Source organism: Diceros bicornis, chromosome 26, assembly GCF_020826845.1.
Source record: "Diceros bicornis minor isolate mBicDic1 chromosome 26, mDicBic1.mat.cur, whole genome shotgun sequence".
In the NCBI taxonomy this organism is placed as follows: domain Eukaryota; kingdom Metazoa; phylum Chordata; class Mammalia; order Perissodactyla; family Rhinocerotidae; genus Diceros; species Diceros bicornis.
The window spans coordinates 10,464,348-10,482,768 of record NC_080765.1 but is presented as its reverse complement, the minus strand read 5'-3'; the positions used below and the strand labels follow the sequence as shown (position 1 = coordinate 10,482,768).

General features: G+C 48.8%; 1 protein-coding gene across 3 annotated transcripts in view; it reads left to right on the top strand.

The window, feature by feature from the left end:
• SDK1 (sidekick cell adhesion molecule 1) overlaps positions 1–18,421 on the top strand; it is a 919,553-nt gene that overhangs the window by 885,318 nt on the left and 15,814 nt on the right. For all 3 annotated transcript variants that reach the window (XM_058569383.1, XM_058569382.1, XM_058569384.1), the window contains 5 exons: positions 86–247; positions 943–1,068; positions 11,800–11,964; positions 15,178–15,315; positions 18,270–18,390. In XM_058569383.1, the coding sequence (XP_058425366.1) occupies positions 86–247; positions 943–1,068; positions 11,800–11,964; positions 15,178–15,315; positions 18,270–18,390 (712 nt within the window). The remainder of the gene's footprint in view (positions 1–85; positions 248–942; positions 1,069–11,799; positions 11,965–15,177; positions 15,316–18,269; positions 18,391–18,421) is intronic.

Genomic DNA, 18,421 nt, shown 5'->3' with positions numbered 1-18,421 from the left:
TCCTAGTTATGGCAGCGGGATAGACAGCGCTCAGTTGCTTGTCTAAACCGAGCCTGCTTCTTGCCGTTGCTCTTGATGGTTCTAGGAGTGAGTAAGGTGGTGACGGTGGACGTGAAAGGGAACTGGCAGCGCTGGCTAAAGGTGCGGGATCTCACAAAAGGAGTGACCTATTTCTTCCGTGTACAAGCGCGGACCATCACCTACGGGCCCGAGCTACAAGCGAATGTCACGGCCGGGCCAGCTGAGGGTAAGTGGACTTCGGCTGTCAGACAGCTCTGGTCAGTGGCGGCTGCAGCCTTCCCCTCGTGCTCTGTCACGTTAGCGGTTTGTCTACACTCTCCCTAAAGCAGTGCTGGCCGCGTCGGAGCTGGCCTAACCTTAGGGATATTTTGACATTGTGGATGTCTTCAAATCATGTACGAACATGGACTTCTACAGGTGGACTTGTTAAATATAGATTGAGCAAATTCTTAGGTGTTAAGCATATAAAGTTTTTATTTGTTTATGGAAAAAATTAAGAGAAAACAAGTGAATTCAATTTTTGAAATATTTGAAAATCAATATTTGAAATAGTGAAATTAAGGATATTTAAAAGTTTTCACATCATGGAGAGGAGCCATGTAGCTCCCATTTAACAAATGATTTTGGCCTTCATGCAAATACTTGTTAAGGCGAGGGTGGCCGAATCAAGTTTTACGGAGGGCCCATGCTGTGCCGGGCACGGCACTGGGCACTTTGCCCGTGTCATCTCTTTCCATCTTCTGGGCAGCCCCATGAGGCCAGTGTCAGCTTTCTCATTTTTAAGATGAGAAAACTGTGACTGGGCAAGGCTAAGCCACCTGCCTGCAGAACTAGAAACCTAGAAAGAGCCAGCCCCACCCTGCAGGATGAGGAATCCGCTGAGGGCCCAAATCTACCCTCTCTTTTCTGCTTATCCCACAGGTTCCCCGGGTTCCCCTAGACATGTCTCGGTCACCAAATCCGCCTCTGAACTGACCCTGCAGTGGACGGAGGGAGATGCCGGCAAGACGCCGACCACGGGCTACGTCATAGAGGCCAGGCCCTCAGGTAAGGGTGGTGGCCCTCTGGGCAGAATCAGGCGCTGCCCAACAGTGGTGTCTCCGCGGAGTGAAGCCACGTTCCTGTCAGAGCCCGTTGGTCTCCTTCTCTCTCAGCCTCTCCCTAATACGCTGAGACAGAGAGGGCAGTTTATTTTGGGGTTCATTCCTCACTCTCCTCTCAGGGTTCATAGTCATGATGGGGCTGGCAACCCTGCAGGCATCAGATTCGTGCTGTTTTAGCCACATTACACTCACTTAGGCTAATTGTCATTCTCAGAAATGTGCACATGAGAACTTAGGGACATGTAAAGACATTGTCAACTCCTCAGTAAGATCCAAGAGTGTTTTCAGGGACATTCATCTCAGGGTTCTGGATGTTTGCAACCTAGATAGAAAGAGTCATGCTCATCTCCGATCATTATGATTATTCCTTTTAATAGTGAAACCGATACAGCATCTGCTTCATCGTTGAGGCTTCTGAAAATGAGGTCTAAGATCCATTCTTGACCCTATCTGCCCTGAGGGGGTTTCCCCCCTTCCTTCCATTTAACTTTAATAACTAAAGATGGAGAATATTGGAAAATGAGTTTCTGATGGCTTGAGTGGATATTACTGCATAGAGCTAGCGGGTACCCCAAATGCAGAGAGCACTGAGCGTGTTCACTGTGACCTTCAGACAGCTGCATGGTTAATCAGGAATATCTGAGCGTGAAAATACACCATGTGCCAGAGATGTGTTCAGAAAGCGAATTGCCACACCCTGCCCAGCTGATGGACCACTGTGCTAAGAATCATTTTAGCCGAATATTTAAAGAAGCTGTTAGACCAAGAGGAAAAATCCCCAAAGTTACATACATCACTGTGTCAGAGACATCCCCTCCTCCCTCACCAAATTGCTTTTGAAAGATTACTGGTTATAAGTAAGTGCCTTCTAGAAATTTCTAAGGGGAAACCTAGTACATAAGACCAAAAAAATTTCTATTTAAGGGTCACATGAAAAATTCTTTGGCTCAAGAACTCACACATTCAGCTTGCCAGCCTGAGGGATTCTGATAGTTTCTGCTGAGTAAGGCATTCAGCCTGTTCTGGAAATAGAGGGTCCCAGATCAGTGACGGGCCAGGGCTAGGCAGCGGCCTCTGTGGTCACTCAGATACCCCCATACCCCTGAAAGCAGATGGCCCCTAGAATAGCCAACCAGCTCTGTGCTGATGATGTTTGAGTCCAGAGCACTTGCAGAGATGGACAAGAGCTTGGAAGCGAAGGCCCTCACGAGATCTGGGCCCAAACTGGGGCTGTGGAGCTGCAGTGGCCTGAAGGAAACAACTCAACCAGTTTTCTCCCCAAACCAAGGGAGGGCATTTATTACAAAGGTTACTTTGCCACTCTTCAGGCCCACCAAGGGGCCCATGATAGAATTCAGGAGATCCATGAACTTCGATGGGAAAAAATACCCGTTTGTTTTCACTAGCCTCTCACTGAAATTGAGCATTTCCTTCACTTATAAATGTAGGTGGGTTAGTTTGCTAGTACTGCTGTAACCAAGTGCCATGGGCTGGGCGGCTTAAATAACAGAAATTTGTGGTGTCATGGTTTGGGAGGCTGGAAGTCCAGGACTGAGGTATTGGCGGGACTGGTTCCTTCTGAGGAACCCGTGAGGGAGAGTCTGCTGCAGGCCTCTCCCCTCACTTCTGGTATGTTCCTGGAAATCCTTGGCCCTTGGCTTGTAGAAGCAGCATCATCCTGATCTCTGCCTTCCTGTTCCCATGACCTTCTCTGTGTGTCTGTGTGGTCCAAATTTCCCCTTTTTATGAGGACACCAGTCTTATTGGACTAGGGCCCACCCTGATGACCCCATCTTAACTAATTACATCTGCAATGACACTGTTTCCAAATCAGGTCACGTTTTGAGATATTGGGGATTAGGCCTTGAACATAGGAATTTTGAGGGGACACAATTCAACCCATAGCAGTAGGTAAGAAACCACATAGGTAATGGCAGTCCTTGTGAAATTGTCAGCAGTAGAAATCACAGCTACTTTCATACCACGTTCCAGCTCTGGCAGACATTTCACAAGATCGTTTACACACGTCATTACATAGACACCACAATCCTGTGTAGACTCCTGCTAGACCTTGCTATCCAAAGTTGCCCTGGGAAAAGGTGGTCACCTAAATCCAACTCTCTCCACCACATCTTCCAAAGAACCATGTAGCTGAGCAAGTGGTGCAAAGAAAACCCCACATGATCCACACCTTCAGCATAACTAGGAGGCAGACATTACTATGAACTTCCATTACCTCTAGGTAATTATAAGCGTTACCAATATAACTTTTCAATTTTCAATTTTATTTTATCCATCTAAAGCCATTCTGAGACAGTGTCCTTCAGAGTCAACAGGTTACGAAACGGGTCCACAGCACCAAGAAAAGATTAAGAAGCCTTTGCATTAGAGACTGACACATACAGGAGACTCTTGCCAAGCCATTTCCTTCTACCTGAAGGATAGAAGGAAATGGATAGATCTAGTCTCCCTGACTAGAGAGTTAAAAATCCCAGTAGAGGGGCTGGCCCGGTGGCATAGTGGTTAAGTACTTGTGCTCTGCTTCGGCGGCCCGGGGTTCACAGGTTCAGATCCCGGAGGCAGACCTACACACCACTCGTCAAGCCATGCTGTGGTGGCATCCCACATACAAAATGGAGGAAGATGGGCACAGATGTTAGCTCAGAGCAAGTCTTCCTCACACACAAAAAAAATCCCAATAGAATGTGGGGCTATGTGGGGGCCCCCAGAGGGATCCTTGGTGAGGGAAATGCTCTGTATCTGGACTGTGTCCATATCACGGTGTGAGGTTGTGCTGTAGTTTTGCAAGATGATGCCATTGGAGGACACTGGATAAAGGACACATGGGTCCTGTAGTATTTTCTACAACTGCATAGGAATCTACAATTATCACAAAATAAAAAGTTGAGCTTAAAATTTTTAAAAATCACATGGTGGTCTCCTCACCCTGTTCAGTCAAGTGCACCAACATATCTTAGAAACAAGCGTTCTCATGTCAGAGATCAGCCTGTGGGGAATGTAACATTTCACCAGCCAGACACCAGAGCATGGGCTGAGAATCTCAACACTAGCGAGCACATTTCGGCACTTTCCGAGAAATGACAAGGTATTGATTCCCAGGCTTACCTGGGGAGCCATTTAATTTCTCCTCAGGTTGTCATGTGCTCATCCAAGAAGGAAACAGGATGCCTATGGTTAGAAGTGCAGCTTCGGGGAGTCTGCAAGGTGGTGTGAATAAGAACTAATTTGGATGTGGGCTTGGGTCTCACACTGAGCCCCACAGCTAGAGGGCCTTGCCCAAACAGAAGCCTTCTGAATTCAGCTGGAGGTCTGAACTCAGCAGGGTTGGGACCAGAATGTGGAAAGTGACCCACAGGGGACGAAGACACTACAACAAACTGACCTGGAAGACGCTGTCTTTTCCAATTAGTGCTAAAGATTCTGCACTTCCGTTTTGTTATTCAACGTTCAAAAGCAGGTTGCCAATGATTTCCCTTTCGGATTGTTGGCTGAACCAAAGCAGGCTGCTGGACTCGCTGTCTTGCCGTTGAAAGTTGAGAAAGACGCCCCCTCCCTCTGTGACCGAGGCCCGCAGCACTCAAATGAAACGCTTTTGTGGGTTGTCAATATTTAAGCACCTTGCCGGTACCTCGGGGCTTTGGATCTCAGCTGTCATCTATTACAGGCCTCATTACACAAGACATTAAATGCTGCATCATCTCATTTTCCCCACCAAAGCTCCCTGGCAAGACTTTCTCCAGGCAGAGGAGTGGTTTTCTGGAAGGAGCTTGGTATGTATATATGGGCCCTGTTTTTCATTACAAGGGGGCCACCCAGCCACACTAGGATCCCTCATAGCTGGGTGTCTGGGAAGACTGAGCCACTGTGTTGAGTGGCCCCTGGGGCCCCAGGCTGTCTGCTCGGCCTGGTGTCTTCCCATGCGGCCAAATGTCTGTCTTGCTCCTGGGGGGCAAGAAGCTCCTTGATGGCTGGTGCCGAGAGGGTGGCCAGCAGGCCGGGCAGCCCAGGCAGATGGCAGTCAGATTCACGCTCTCCTGTATCCTCATTTTAACCCCTGCAAATTCTGCTGAATAGCCCCATTGCTGCCCTAATGTGGAGACACGGAACTGAACAACAGCTAATGAAATTAGCCTCGGGCTAGAACACAGACTCCCTCGTTCCTGGAGAAGGGTGGTCAGTGAGTGCGGGCCCAAGGACGTCGCGTTCGACTCCACGGGACAGCCTTGCCAAAGACGCATCTCTCTGGTTGTGCGTACATTTCCTCGGAAGCAGTGTTGCGAAGCTCCCTGGAAGGCAGTGGAAACTATGCAGTGGGCATATGCAGATGATTTATTTACACAAATTATCCCGAGGCATTTTACTGTGTAGATGACGAAACCTAATTTACATATTTACACAATAGACTGGAATGGCACTAAAGGAACTATAAATATATTTTTCTCTCCAAAGCAGCCATGAAATGCATATTTAGGATGTACCCAAGGCGGGCAGACGTTGTCTTGCTTTTTTTACAAATAGTGTCTTGAGCCCAGAGATGCGAGCTGGTTCACTGGAGGCCAGGCCCCCCCGTCTCTGATTGGGATGCTCCCTGTCTGGTTTTACTCTCCTGGGAGCCTCCCAATTTCCTCCCCATTCATTTGGTTCATTTTCAGTCTTTGGCCATGGGATTTTTCAATTGAACGAAGAAGAAAATCAGTATTTTTCTGAAGGTTTAAAATCCGTGGAAGTTCCCATGTCAGCAAATTCAGCAAGAGAGCTATAACTGCAGTTCTGACCCGAGCCGCTGGCCTTTTCTTCACTCCTCGTCTGTCTCATAACCACATTTGTTGACAGCCTGTCAGCCTTTGTATCCCCTGTCTTTCTGGGGTTGGTCTCCATCACAGGCCGTCCTTTGCATTTAGACATTTGTCTCGTTTTGTCTCCTGTCTTAAAAAAAGATCAGAGAAAAGGTAATTTTTTATTGTCAGATATATTTAGCCTCGTGGTTAAGCCCCACCTGTTTCAGTTAAATTTCTAACCCACACTGACCATTTATACAAAGAGAAATGGCAGTGTTTAAGAAATAAACAACTGACAGGCTTCCATTTGCTCGGAGCCGCAGGCTGACAGTCACGTTGTTGGTTGTGTGAGTTAGTGGAACCAGAAATCTCAGGCCGTGAATGACAGTTTCATTTAGCATGGAGACCCTGTTTAATTGTCCATGAAATCAAACTTCTGTATTGGCGTGGCGTCTGCCCTGGTACCTGCAGCACTCCGCTCAGTTCGGGACGTTTGAGGGATAAATTGAGCGACGAACCCTTGAATGTGCCTAAGCTGGGCTCCATCTCAATTCAGAAGAAAGGTGTTCACATTTCCAGGTTTATTAGGACATTGTCTAGGAACAGATGTGCCTCCTCCCGTCGGGGCAGGGGAGATGTTGGCGCTGAACGATAACAGCTGATTCATTCTGTTCACTAGAAACAAGTAAGGTCTGGGGTACCAAAACCTGTTAGACTGGAGATTTCTGTCTTCGGGGATCTTCCCTTTTGGCCACTTCCCTTTTTTTAGTTGACAAATAATGCAATGAAGGCAGCAAAGACAAAGAGTTTAAGTTCTTTAAAGAAAAACCAACCAGTGGGGGAGCCCTTCTTGTGCCTGTGGATCCTCACTCACCTCTCCTCCCGAAGCTGACAGGGTTTTAGGTGTGTGATCAGAGTGTGATTTATTGAGGAATATTTGCATTATTTCTCAGTGGTTTCCCTGCCTTCTTGCCTTGAGGTAGCATTTTCCCCGACAGTGTTTCCGTAACAACAAGAGTCCAGGAAGGTGTTCTCTCAGGTGTCCAAGAAGGGGGATAGGCCCAGCAGATACGTGTGATTTGGCCTCACTCCACCGCCATGGACCCCGTCCCACAGCAGCCTGAAGGTCGACATTACCCCCCAGGAGGTTTAAAGCCTTGGACCCAGCAGGGGACACAGTGCCAGGCATCAGCCATCCAGGGATGTGGCTTTGGAAGGCATCGCAGCAGTTCTCTTCCGGCCAGTCATGTGTTTTCCCTGGGGGGTAACATAGGTGCTCCCTAAGTGGGGAAGGAAAGCCCATCTGCGGTCTCCAGAGCATCCTGGCAGAGATGAGCTCACCTGGGGTCGAGAGCTGGCTGAATCGGATCCCCAGAATTGCCTTTTAAAAAATACAAGGGCTGCTCTCCTGTCAAGTGTTGATTGAGATGGAAATCCATGCACTGGGGATTATCCTGGTGCATGGAAAATCAGTTGCACAAATCTCATTATGGCTAATAGTTTTGTAATGTTATTTTTCCCTCTAATTTGTAGAGATACTTTTCTCCATCATTGATTTATTGAGATATTTAGCAGCATAATACAAATGAGAAAAACAATCCACAGTGGAGAAACAGAGTGGACGCTTTCACAGCTGCCAGGTTTTTCTTACCCACTCATGATCATGGTGTAAATATTAGTGTGGATAAATCGCCCAGTGAATTATAAGTGGAGTCTAAAATGCTGAATATGCTAATTTTGGAAAGGAAGAATTAAGCAGAATAAAAATGTGAACATTCTCTTCTGTTAATTCAGAAGAAAATTCTGTTGGTATGACTCCCCCTGCCAACATTTTTCAATGTAAATGGATTGCTAAATAAATCGTTCTGTGTTGAGATTCTGTATCAATATTTTAAAATGCTTTTATGAAAAATGCACACAATTCCTAGAGCTATGACAGAGTGCTTAAAATAAAATGTAGCCTTTAGGTGACAGTAGAGGAAGGGGAAATAACTTTTTTTCTTCTGCAGGAGGAAAGCATTACAGAACCATTAATGCAGAACACATTCAGAGAACCTACTCAGAACGGTCTGAGAATACCTTTGACACTCTCAGTCTCTAAATTTCAGTGGTGTTAAGCAACATCCAGTTTTAAAGAGTCTGTGTTTCTTTTCCTTTAGCCTCTTTTACAGCATAAAATTGTCTATCTTTTTAGAGGAAAAACACTGCACAACTCATTCAGCATTTAAAGCCCTTAGAGCAGTGACTTGCTCATAGTAAGTGTGAAATAAAATGGTGGTGGTTAATATTTCCTGAAAGCCTGCTTGTGCTAAGCCCTGCAAGAGGCTATGGGATACAAAGATGTGTGGATGGATGGATGGATGGATGGATGGATGGATGGATGGATGCAAGGAAGTGTGAGTGGGTGGGTAGGTGGAAGAATGGATGGATGGAAGGATGGATGGATGGAAGGAAGGAAGTGTGGGTGGGTGGGTGGGTGGATGGATGGAAGGATGGAAGGAAGGAAGTGTGGGTGGGTGGATGGATGGATGGGTGGGTGGGTAAGTGTATTGATGGATGGATGCGTGGATGGATGGATGGATGGATGGATGCGTGGATGGATGGATGAGTGGATGGATGGATGGGTGGATGGGTGGATGGATGAGTGGGTGGATGGAAGAAAGGAAGTGTGGATGGGTAGAAGAATGGATGAGTGGAAGGATGGATGGATGGAAGGATAGATAGATCATGTTGTCAGATATTTATTGAACTCTTGAAAACTTTGAGGGCCCAGTGGTGCAGACAGACAGGTAAATGTGAAGAAGTGCTCTAGAAGCCGATTGGCAGAAGCAACCATCTCGTCCTGGAGTGTAGGAGTGGGGTCAACATTGGCCTCAAAAGAGGAATCTGATAGGGTGAAAGGACCTTGTTGATTTTCCTCCATCCCCTGCCCATAGACTATAAATAGCTCATCAAGAACAGAAATCTCATCTGATTCCCTGAGGGGTGGAACAGGGCCTGACCAAAGCCTGAGCACTTCAGTATCTGTGGAACGAATGCCTGGATGAACAAGGGACGGGGGAGGTCTGGGCTCCCAAGGCAGAGGGAGCAGCCTATGCAGAGAAAATGTGGGCTCTCTGTGCCCATTATTCGCTGATTGTTCTTATGCAAAACCACAATATAAATCACAAACAACAGTCATTCCATGTGCAAACCTCAATATTTTAGGAGGGGGATAAAAGGCTTAAACTATGGATTGCCATTCTGACATTATTGGTGGTAATGGGTATGTTGGTGAAAAATGAGTTTAAACATGAATATTTAGAAATAAGTAAACATTGTACTACTTTTCTGCTTGTACAGAGATTTGTACCTTGAAAATCTCATTCCCATCTATTCCTTCGTTAGCCTGCGACTATAAGGACTTAATTGGTACAAACTCTAAATCCTATGCAAATATAGACTTATACACTAGCAATTTTCTTTCTGTTTACCGTTGGGCTAATCCACTTGAGCATAGCTGGGGTTTCGAGGTGTGTGATGAGGTTGGTTTCCAGGTAATCCTTAGCTCCCCAGAAAGCTGTCAGCACATGTGCGTGCATATTTGATGTGCTCTGCCTCTCCAGATCTGCTCTTTTTTTTTTTTTTTTTTGTGAGGAGATCAGCCCTGAGCTAACATCCGCCAATCCTCCTCCTTTTTTGCTGAGGAAGACGGCCCTGGGCTAACATCCGTGCCCATCCTCCTCCACTTTATATGGGACGCCGCCACAGCATGGCTTACCAAGCAGTGCGTCGGTGCGCGCCCGGGATCCGAACCAGCGAACCCCGGGCCGCCGCAGCGGAGCGCGCGCACCCAACCGCTTGCGCCACCGGGCCGGCCCCCAGATCTGCTCTTTTTAAAAGATCGCATACCTGTGCCTATAAAAGAATTTATAATTCTTGAAGGATCACGGCTTCGAATGAACATTTTGGACTCTGAGCCCACTTCTTACCAAACCACCTCCTTAGACATTGGATTTATATTTTATTTTACAAACTCATGGAGTGTGGTGCTTACTATGTGTGAGGCATTGTTCTCATCACTTTATAAATATTAACTTGTTTAATCCTTGAAGTAAACCTATGATGTGGATGCCTTTGTTGTCACCATTCTACAGATGAGGCGCAGAGATGTTAAGTACTCTGCCTGAGGTCACACAGCTAACGTGTGGTGGAAACAGCCTTTGCACAAGGCTATCTAGCTCCAGACTCTGACCTTTTAGCCATGATGCTATGCTGTCTGAGTTTTTTGATGAAAGATATCCCTGATCACATTTCCTTTGCCCTGTTGGTAGATGCCTCAGAACCAAATCCGTTTGCTTCTTCCATTCTCTCTACATCCCAATTTTCTGGCTTTAATCTCAATTTTAATAATGTTTTCCTATATGTCAGGGTTTCAATAAACTTGATATATATGCTTTATTGTGTAAAATATACACAATGTAAAATTTACCACTTAACCATTTTTAAGTGTACATTTCAGGGGCATTAAGTACATTCACATTGTACAACAATCATCACCATCCATCTCCAGAACTTGTTCATCTTCCCAAACTGAAACTCTGTCCTCATTAAACGCTAACTCCCCATCTCCCTCCCCCAGCCCTTGGAAACACCCATTCTGCTTTCTGTCTTTATGAACTTGAGTACTCCAGTGACCTCATATAAGTGGAATCATACAGTAATTTGTGTGTGTGTGACTGGCTTATTTTACTGAGCACAATGTCCTCAAGGTTCATCCATGTTGGAGCATGTGTCACAATTCCCTTCCTTTTTAAGGCTGGGTAATATTCCATTGTATGGATGGTCCACATCTTGTTTATCCATTCATCTGTCGATGGACACTTGGGCTGCCTCCACCTTTTGGTTATTGTGACTAGTGCTCTATCAACAGGAGTGTGCAAACATCTGTTCAAAGTTCAATACATTTTTTAATTTACATTTGTGTTTGTTGTCCCTGGACACAGATTAAAAAACTAACTGGTCTTAGGACAGGTTTGTTGCTGCAGCCCCTCCAAAGGATGCTCAAACTCGAGGGCGGCACTTTGTGCGTTTGGTTGGGGAGGTTAAGGCAGAATCCCCGGGTGGGGAGCCAGGCGCTGCAGGGTTGTCCCGGAGCACATGCAGATCCCACGACTCCCAGCACCTCCAGGCCAGCTGCCGCCCAGCGCCTTTCCTGCAGATGCGAGCATACGTGTTGTAGGTTATTTAAAGTTGTGCTGGGAGCACTGCAGCTACTGCTCTGGGCTCTGTGGGGAAGGCAACAGCATCACAGCAGAGCTGGCAGCTGGTTGGTAAACGAAGCTGTTGTTTAAAGTTTTTGCTCTGGCCTGCCGGCTGGGTTGTCGTTTCCAGTTAGAATGCAGGTGGGACGAAGACCTCAGAATGGTGGCTGGCGTGCACAGGGACCAGCTGGTGACCGGTGGGTGGCGGGTGGCGTTGTTAGTGCATCAGGGAGCAGGATCATAGGGTTAGTGACGGGTGCACACAGCAGGCAGGGACAGCAGCCAGCCAGAAGGGAGCCAGAAATCCTAAACCAAAGATGAGATCCAGTCCCAAACCAGAGGCGAGGGCCTGGAATCCCATGGGAGTGTGATAGGAGCAAGGAGAATGTTCAGGAAAATGCCACTGCCAGGCTTGCAGCCTTAGCAGAGTCTGTTCGTTAGGGAAAGGACTCGCCTCTCTCCCACTCCCCCAACCTTGTGCAACTCACCCCAGGCTCTGACGCTTCTTCACAGGCCCTGGGTGAGGGGAGCTGCCAGCTGACTGCGGGGCCATTGCGCGTCCGAGCGCAGGGGGCTTGGTTTGGGGGATGCGCAGCCCTAACCTCTACTCCCGCTCACTCGCTCCTCTTGCAGATGAAGGCCTATGGGACATGTTTGTGAAGGACATTCCCCGGAGCGCCACATCCTACACCGTCAGCCTGGATAGGCTCAGGCAAGGAGTGACTTACGAGTTCCGGGTGGTGGCCGTGAACCAGGTGGGCTATGGGGAGCCCAGCAGACCCTCCACAGCCATATCAGGTAGGGACCCCTTCCCGGAAATCTTGGGGTGAAGCTGTTTCTTCTGAGGGAAGTGAGGATGACATAGAACCATCGTGAAAAGAAAGAGGACAGCCCCTGCTTCTCTCAGACTCTCCAACAGTCGGAGGCCTGCCCAGGGGACAGGTGCTGGGAGAATGGTGTGCTCCCTGGACATCCTCCAGGCCCGGAGCCACGATAGCAACAGCATCAGCAGCAAGGCCTCCCACAGGCTCCATGTTTGAGAAGACTTTCCTTACCACACTGTGCCCAAGCAATTCTGAATTTGTGTCTTCCTTTCTCCTTAATCAGAGACATATGCAGGACTCAGAGCAGTCAGCTTGAGCCGAGCAGTGTTCCCCCCGGGGTGAAGGCACTCCCGAGCCTGGTGGAGCCCCGAGACCCTCCTGTTAGCTGGTGCACCCTTACCGTGGAGCCATGTGCGATTTTTGAAATGCAAGAATTGCCCCCAGCAGCCATGGGGAGTGTGTTAGCGCTTGACAAAGTAGTGTCTGATCAGGGCTTCCCTGAGAGACGACTGTCGCCTGTAGATGAGATTGGAGGTGGAGGCGTCTGTCCTCACCAGCGACGATGTGTAAAGAGGTGTAACAGATGGGGGAGAAAGTGACCACCTGGGAATCAGGAAGGGCTTCTTGGAGGAGGGAGCGTGGGCCTGGGTCTTGAAGGGTGCACAGGGACGTGGCCACAGGGGAAGGGAGATCCTGGACAAGCAGAGGGAGCAGCAGAGACAAAGTCCTGGTCAAGATGAGGCCAGTGGGACGAGCAGGTGGTCGCGTGGCCCAGACTCTCTCCTGGGGACGCCGGGTGCCTGTGAGAAGCGGTCTCCACCCTGGCTGCACCTTAGGATCACTCAGAAAACACCCACTCTGGGCCCACCCCAGGACAGTGATTACATAGCCTGGGCCAGGGGTCTGGGCATTATTATTTTTCAACTTCGCAGTGATTCTTCTGTGCAGCCACAGTTGCAAGCCAGGGCTCTAGAGGAGTTTAAGTGAGGGGTGGGCTGCAGGATGACAGCCTGAAGGTGTTTGGGAAAAGGGAGCTGGCAGCAGAGAGCAGGACAGAGAGAAGTCTAGGAGCCTGCAGGCAGAGTCTGGGCCAGAAACCAGGAGAGGCTGCCTTACAAGCAAGAAAAACACGTTTCACTTCCCGTGCATTTAGATTTGTTTAAGCTCCTGACTGCTCTTGTTTAAACTGAAAACGTCCTTCATCTCTGCTTTCCCACGAGTTTGCGGCGAGCTCGAGCCCCGAACCTCCTGGCTGAGGATGCACGTGAATTCCAGGCTCACTCAGTGAGACGTGCTTCGAGAAAGAGACGCAGGGCACCACTCGCTTATTTAATAATATTTAGAAAAAATCAAAATGTTCTCATTTCCTTCATTTTTATTATAACAATTTTAAACATTCCCCAAAGTAGAGAGAATAGAATAAGGAACCCCTGGCACCTATCACCCCAGTTCAGCAATTCAGGATTTGCCTCACTTGGTTCATCCGTGAGAAATCGACGTAAAGCAATTCCAAGTGCACAGACCTTTTAATTCCACACTCATGTGGCCGGTGGCAAAGGCTGCTTCCTGCACAAGAACACGCTCCCGCACTTCCCGTTCCTGGGGCCTTGTGGCTTGAACGTTTCTCTGAAACCCGCCGCGTCCCCATGCTGGTCTCGGCTGCCAGCCGGACTGCGATCAGCTTCTCTCACCCTTCAGAGAAGCCAACAGGCCTCACCCACTGGCTCTGCCTCGGGACCCGGCTGTGCAGATCTGGGGGGGTCCTGCCCTGGGGGGAGAAATCCTGCAGGACAGCGAGGCCCTTCTTTCCCAGGCCTACTCTGGGCCACTTCCCGGTGCTCAGGTTGAGATTTGTTGCCTTGTTGGATGGAGTACTTAATGTACAGCCTGAAAACCAGTGCTGTCATCTCCTAAGAAACCCTGTGGTGTTACATCATCCAAAGCAAACCCCCCACCTTATTCCTAGCGTGCACGCCTTCATCCATCCAGTGAGGTATGTAACATGAGGCAGATGCGTTGTTGGTGGCTTTTGGCAGCTGGGAGGCAGACCTTGGGTTTCCCCTGTGACAGACTTCCTTCCTGCTCCATCCTGGGCATCCGATGCCTCGGAACCAGCTCCTCTGCAGGGGCACGTGGAAGGCACTGAGTGGGACCCCAAGGCCATCCGGCACCTACCAAAAGCAGTTCCCATTTTTCAGTTCTTAGTAACCAGAATAAAACATGAGGAAGAAGAGTATCCTTCTTCAAAGCAACTTTTAAATGAAACCTTTTATATTCATTTCTCAAAAAACACATCTAAAGATGGGGCCCGTTGTTCTGCTCAGTTTCACTGGAGGCATGAAATAAATAAAACACAGCCCCAGCCTTTGGGAGGGCCCTGATCTAGTGAGGAGGCCAACAGGTGGACAGGCAAACACATGCAGTGAGTGCATGAAACGAGAGGTTTCTGTGCAGGTGTGGACAGGATGACACAGTGCTCGGCATGAGTGGGAGACAGGGCATGGGGCCCCAGGGGCTCAGGCTGTACCCCGTAGCTAGCAGGGAGCCACTGAAGGCTTCCAGGAAGGGACGGCTTGTCTCCTTCTGAGAAAGAGCTCTCCGGTGGCAACGTAAAGAATGGATTTGAGCAAGACAGGAAGAGGGGAAACAGTTGGGAAGTGATTGCAGTGCCGGGCAAGAGGTGGCGAGGGCCCCAGGCGGTGGCAGTGGTGACAGAGAGGGCGAGGGTACTCGGGGGCTGTCTGGGAGGGAAGCCTCAGCGCTCAGAGAGGAGGAAGTCCAGGCGCTTTTGTTCCTTCCTCCCTTTAACCCAGACAACATTTGTAAGCAGGTGAAATTAGGAGAATGTGAGTAAGCGTGAGGGGCAGTTTTGATGGACAAGGTCAGGGCCAGCTCCAGGGTAGGGAAGGCTCCGGGGCGGGGGGCAGTGTGGGGACAGAGGAGCCCTGAGCCTGATTCCCACAGAGAAGGTGGGAAACTGCTACCACTTGATTCCCAAACCCGAGCCTTGTCTCGGGGAAACTGGTCCATCAGCCCGCGACAACCCAGACCAGGCGGTGGTTCCGTCTTCCCTGTGACTCGGGGTTGTCCCTCATATCTTCCATCCCCCACCCACTCCGCTCAGCGGCAGAGGACTGAATCTGGAGTTTCTATCAGACATCACTGTGTACTCGTGTCTGCCCTGCAGCTCAAGTGGAAACCCCGTTCTACGAGGAGTGGTGGTTCCTCCTGGTGATGGCGCTCTCCAGCCTGATCATCATCCTGCTGGTGGTGTTCGTCCTGGTCCTGCATGGACAGAACAAGAAATACAAGAACTGCACCACAGGTGGGGCATCTGACTTTATTTCCCCAAAAGTGCCCTGCCCACCCGTGAGCTAAGGTTTATATGTTTTTTCCTCTCCCGGATCAGCCATGCCAGCATCCACACTTCCGTTTCATTTGCCTGTAGGAGATAAAGTAGATGCAACGCACTTCCCTTCTGGAGGCAGCGAGGTCGAGCAAAACAAGAGTTGACCTTGGTGCCTGGATTCTGGCCCTGGCTCTGCCCTCACATAAGCCATGTGTCTTGGATATGTCATTTGGTCATTTGGCCTCTCTGAGCCTCAGTTTCCTCACCTGCACTGTTGCTCAAATGCAATAGTATTTTTGAATCTGATTAGAAAGTATGAAGCATTAAACAGATGAAATATCGTACTGTTCAGTGTCATGAGAACAGTGAACTGGGTGCATCTCAGAAATGTCAGTGTGGCTCATGGAATATTACAGAAACGTGTCTCTGGTACAGCCTTTCTCATCGATTGAGTTTGTATCTGGCCTTACCCACCGCGTTCCAGCTCTGAGCCTCTGAGGGCCGGTCACTCATGTATGCTCAGCATCATGTATGCCTTGCCTGGCATACAGTAGGTGCTCAGTACGTGTTTGTTGCTGAATGAGTCGCCATCATTAGAGAAATGGACAAATGGACATGGGGCAAAGCCTGTCACAAAAGAGCACGTTCAGTATAACTCCATTTACAGGAAGGTCAGGAGTGGATGTTTCTGGAAGGCAGAATAGTGGTTGTCTCTTGGTGGAGAGAAGGTATGTGAGGGAACCTTTCAGGGTGCTGAAAAGGCTCTATACCTCTCTGCCGATGCTGGTTATACATGTAAGGAGGAAACATTACTCCAGAGGCTTGGTTAGTACACTTTGTACATTTTATTATCCTCAATTTTTAAAAACTCATAATTACCATTGAGACCACTTCTTTGCATAACCAGAACACGGCTGAGCTCTGGACTGTGGTCTGTTTTAGCCCACACACAGTCCACACAGCATCTGCCGCAGCGGTAGCCGGGCCCAAGAACGTGAATGGTTCTCGGGATGGCCGCGCCGGCGGGACAGGACCTGCCTGTGCCCAGCCCCGTCCCTGGAGCTTCTCCCGTCAGCTCCTCTGTCTTTCTGTTGTAGAAAGGCCGATCCCTGATGAGGTTTCCCTTTAGAGGAGCCGGCCATGGTAGCCCTCAAGGCCGAGGAGGCCGAGGAGCGGATCCCCCAACCCCAGCCACCAGCGCCACCCGTCACTGTGCCGAAAGGTTCACAAAACCAGGCACCTGAAGCACTTCCTCATTTGCTGTGGTAATGTTAAGCGAGTCATCCCTCCAAGAAAGGATTTATTTTTTTCTGTATAAATTCACTCTAACAAGTGTTCATAAATCAGGTTTTATTCCTATGAGATTTTACAATGTATGAATGGCATGTCATTTGACTGAGTTAATGCTGTTACAGAATCCCGTGTCTGCCGCATAGAAAAATCTCCCCGCTTTTCACTCTCCTTCTCCATCTGGAAAACAGACCTGAGAAGTCAGAGGTGACCTGCAGCTTCTGATACTTGGCCTCACCTTGGAGTATTAATTTAGCACCATAATTGAAGCCTAGAAAAAAGAATACTTTCTACCAGAGCGTCTACCTTCCCGCCCAGGAGATATGCAGAACCTCCACCTTTGCTACTTCAGCCTCCTTCTGCCCCCTGCTTGTGTTCCCGTGTGCTCCCGTCCTCACCAGATTGCCTTTCTGATACTGGTTTTCACCTGCTCACCTCCCGTCCGTCCAAATCCTTCCTCGCCAGCAGCTTCAGCTTTCATCCTCCCCCCTGTGTCCTGTTGGCTTGTTCTGTCGCACACAAGTAGAGCATTAAGGCGTGTTGAGGGGCGCTAGGTTCCCAGCAGAGAGGGCCCCTTGGGGGTTAGAAATGGCCGAGGAATTTAACAGGCGTATGTCAGCCCCTGGTGTGTGCTCACGCACTGTCCTGGCGGCTGGGACAGTGGGAGCATAACACGTGAAGTCCGGGCCTCAGAGAGCTTAGAGTCTAGTGGGGGAATAGAAGGTAGACAATCAGAAACAAGCACATACCTGAAAAGTATATAAAAACACACAGAGGTGGTGATGAGCACCAGGGGGAAGCATTATGCAGGGTGAAGACCGTACGGAACGCTGGGAGAAAAGGAGGTGGGACAAGGGGTGGTTGCCCTTCCAGAAGGTCTGAAAAGTTCTCTCTGCCTCCTGACATGTGAGCTGTGACCTGAAGGAAGGGAGTGAGTAAGCCAGGAGGATATCTGGGGGAAGGCGCTTCCAGGGGCAGACCGGCCCCAGCACAGGGACCACTGTAAGGCCTTTGGCTTACACGCCGGATACCATGGGAGGCCATCGGAAACTCGGTCCTTTGGTTTCTTGTAGCTTGACTGTTATTCATTTGATCTGCTAAGATATTAGAATATGTTTTGATATGTATTTGTAAATTTACTTTTTTTAGAGTGGCTTTTAGTATATTGACAGATACGTGCAACAGTCAATTTTAGAACATTTTCATCACCTCAAAAAGAAACCCTGTCCCCTTTGCTATCACCCCCAGTAAATTTACTTTCTACGTACTGTTTTGTCATATGATTGTGAGTTTTTCATTTTGAAATTTATTAAATATTTAATTTCTCCAATTTTTAAAAAGTTTATGCATTTTGAGTACTTTTTCATAAAATACTGATAAGAATACTGGTATTTTGGTGTCAGGCAAAGTAAACACCAAAATGCTGATACTGTCATTTTGGGACAGCATTGTAACTAATAAACGGCATTTCTCCCCAATGTGACTCTAACGCCTTGCAAGCTGCAGCAGGTCCGGCCCGGCCCTGGGCTCTGCGTTCACGGGAACTCAGTGAGCACCTGTGGTGGACCAGCTCTGGCTCAGCATGGCTGCAGAGGGCACCTACTGAACTGTCGGTGCTCGTTTTCCTGGTCCGGCTTTAGGTAAGAGCCTCTCCAACATGGAGGAGTCAGTGACCCTGGATAATGGAGGATTTGCTGCCTTGGAGCTCAATAGCCGCCACCTCAATGTCAAGAACACCTTCTCGAAGAAGAACGGGACCAGGTAGGGATGCAACCCCCATGGGCGGCATCTG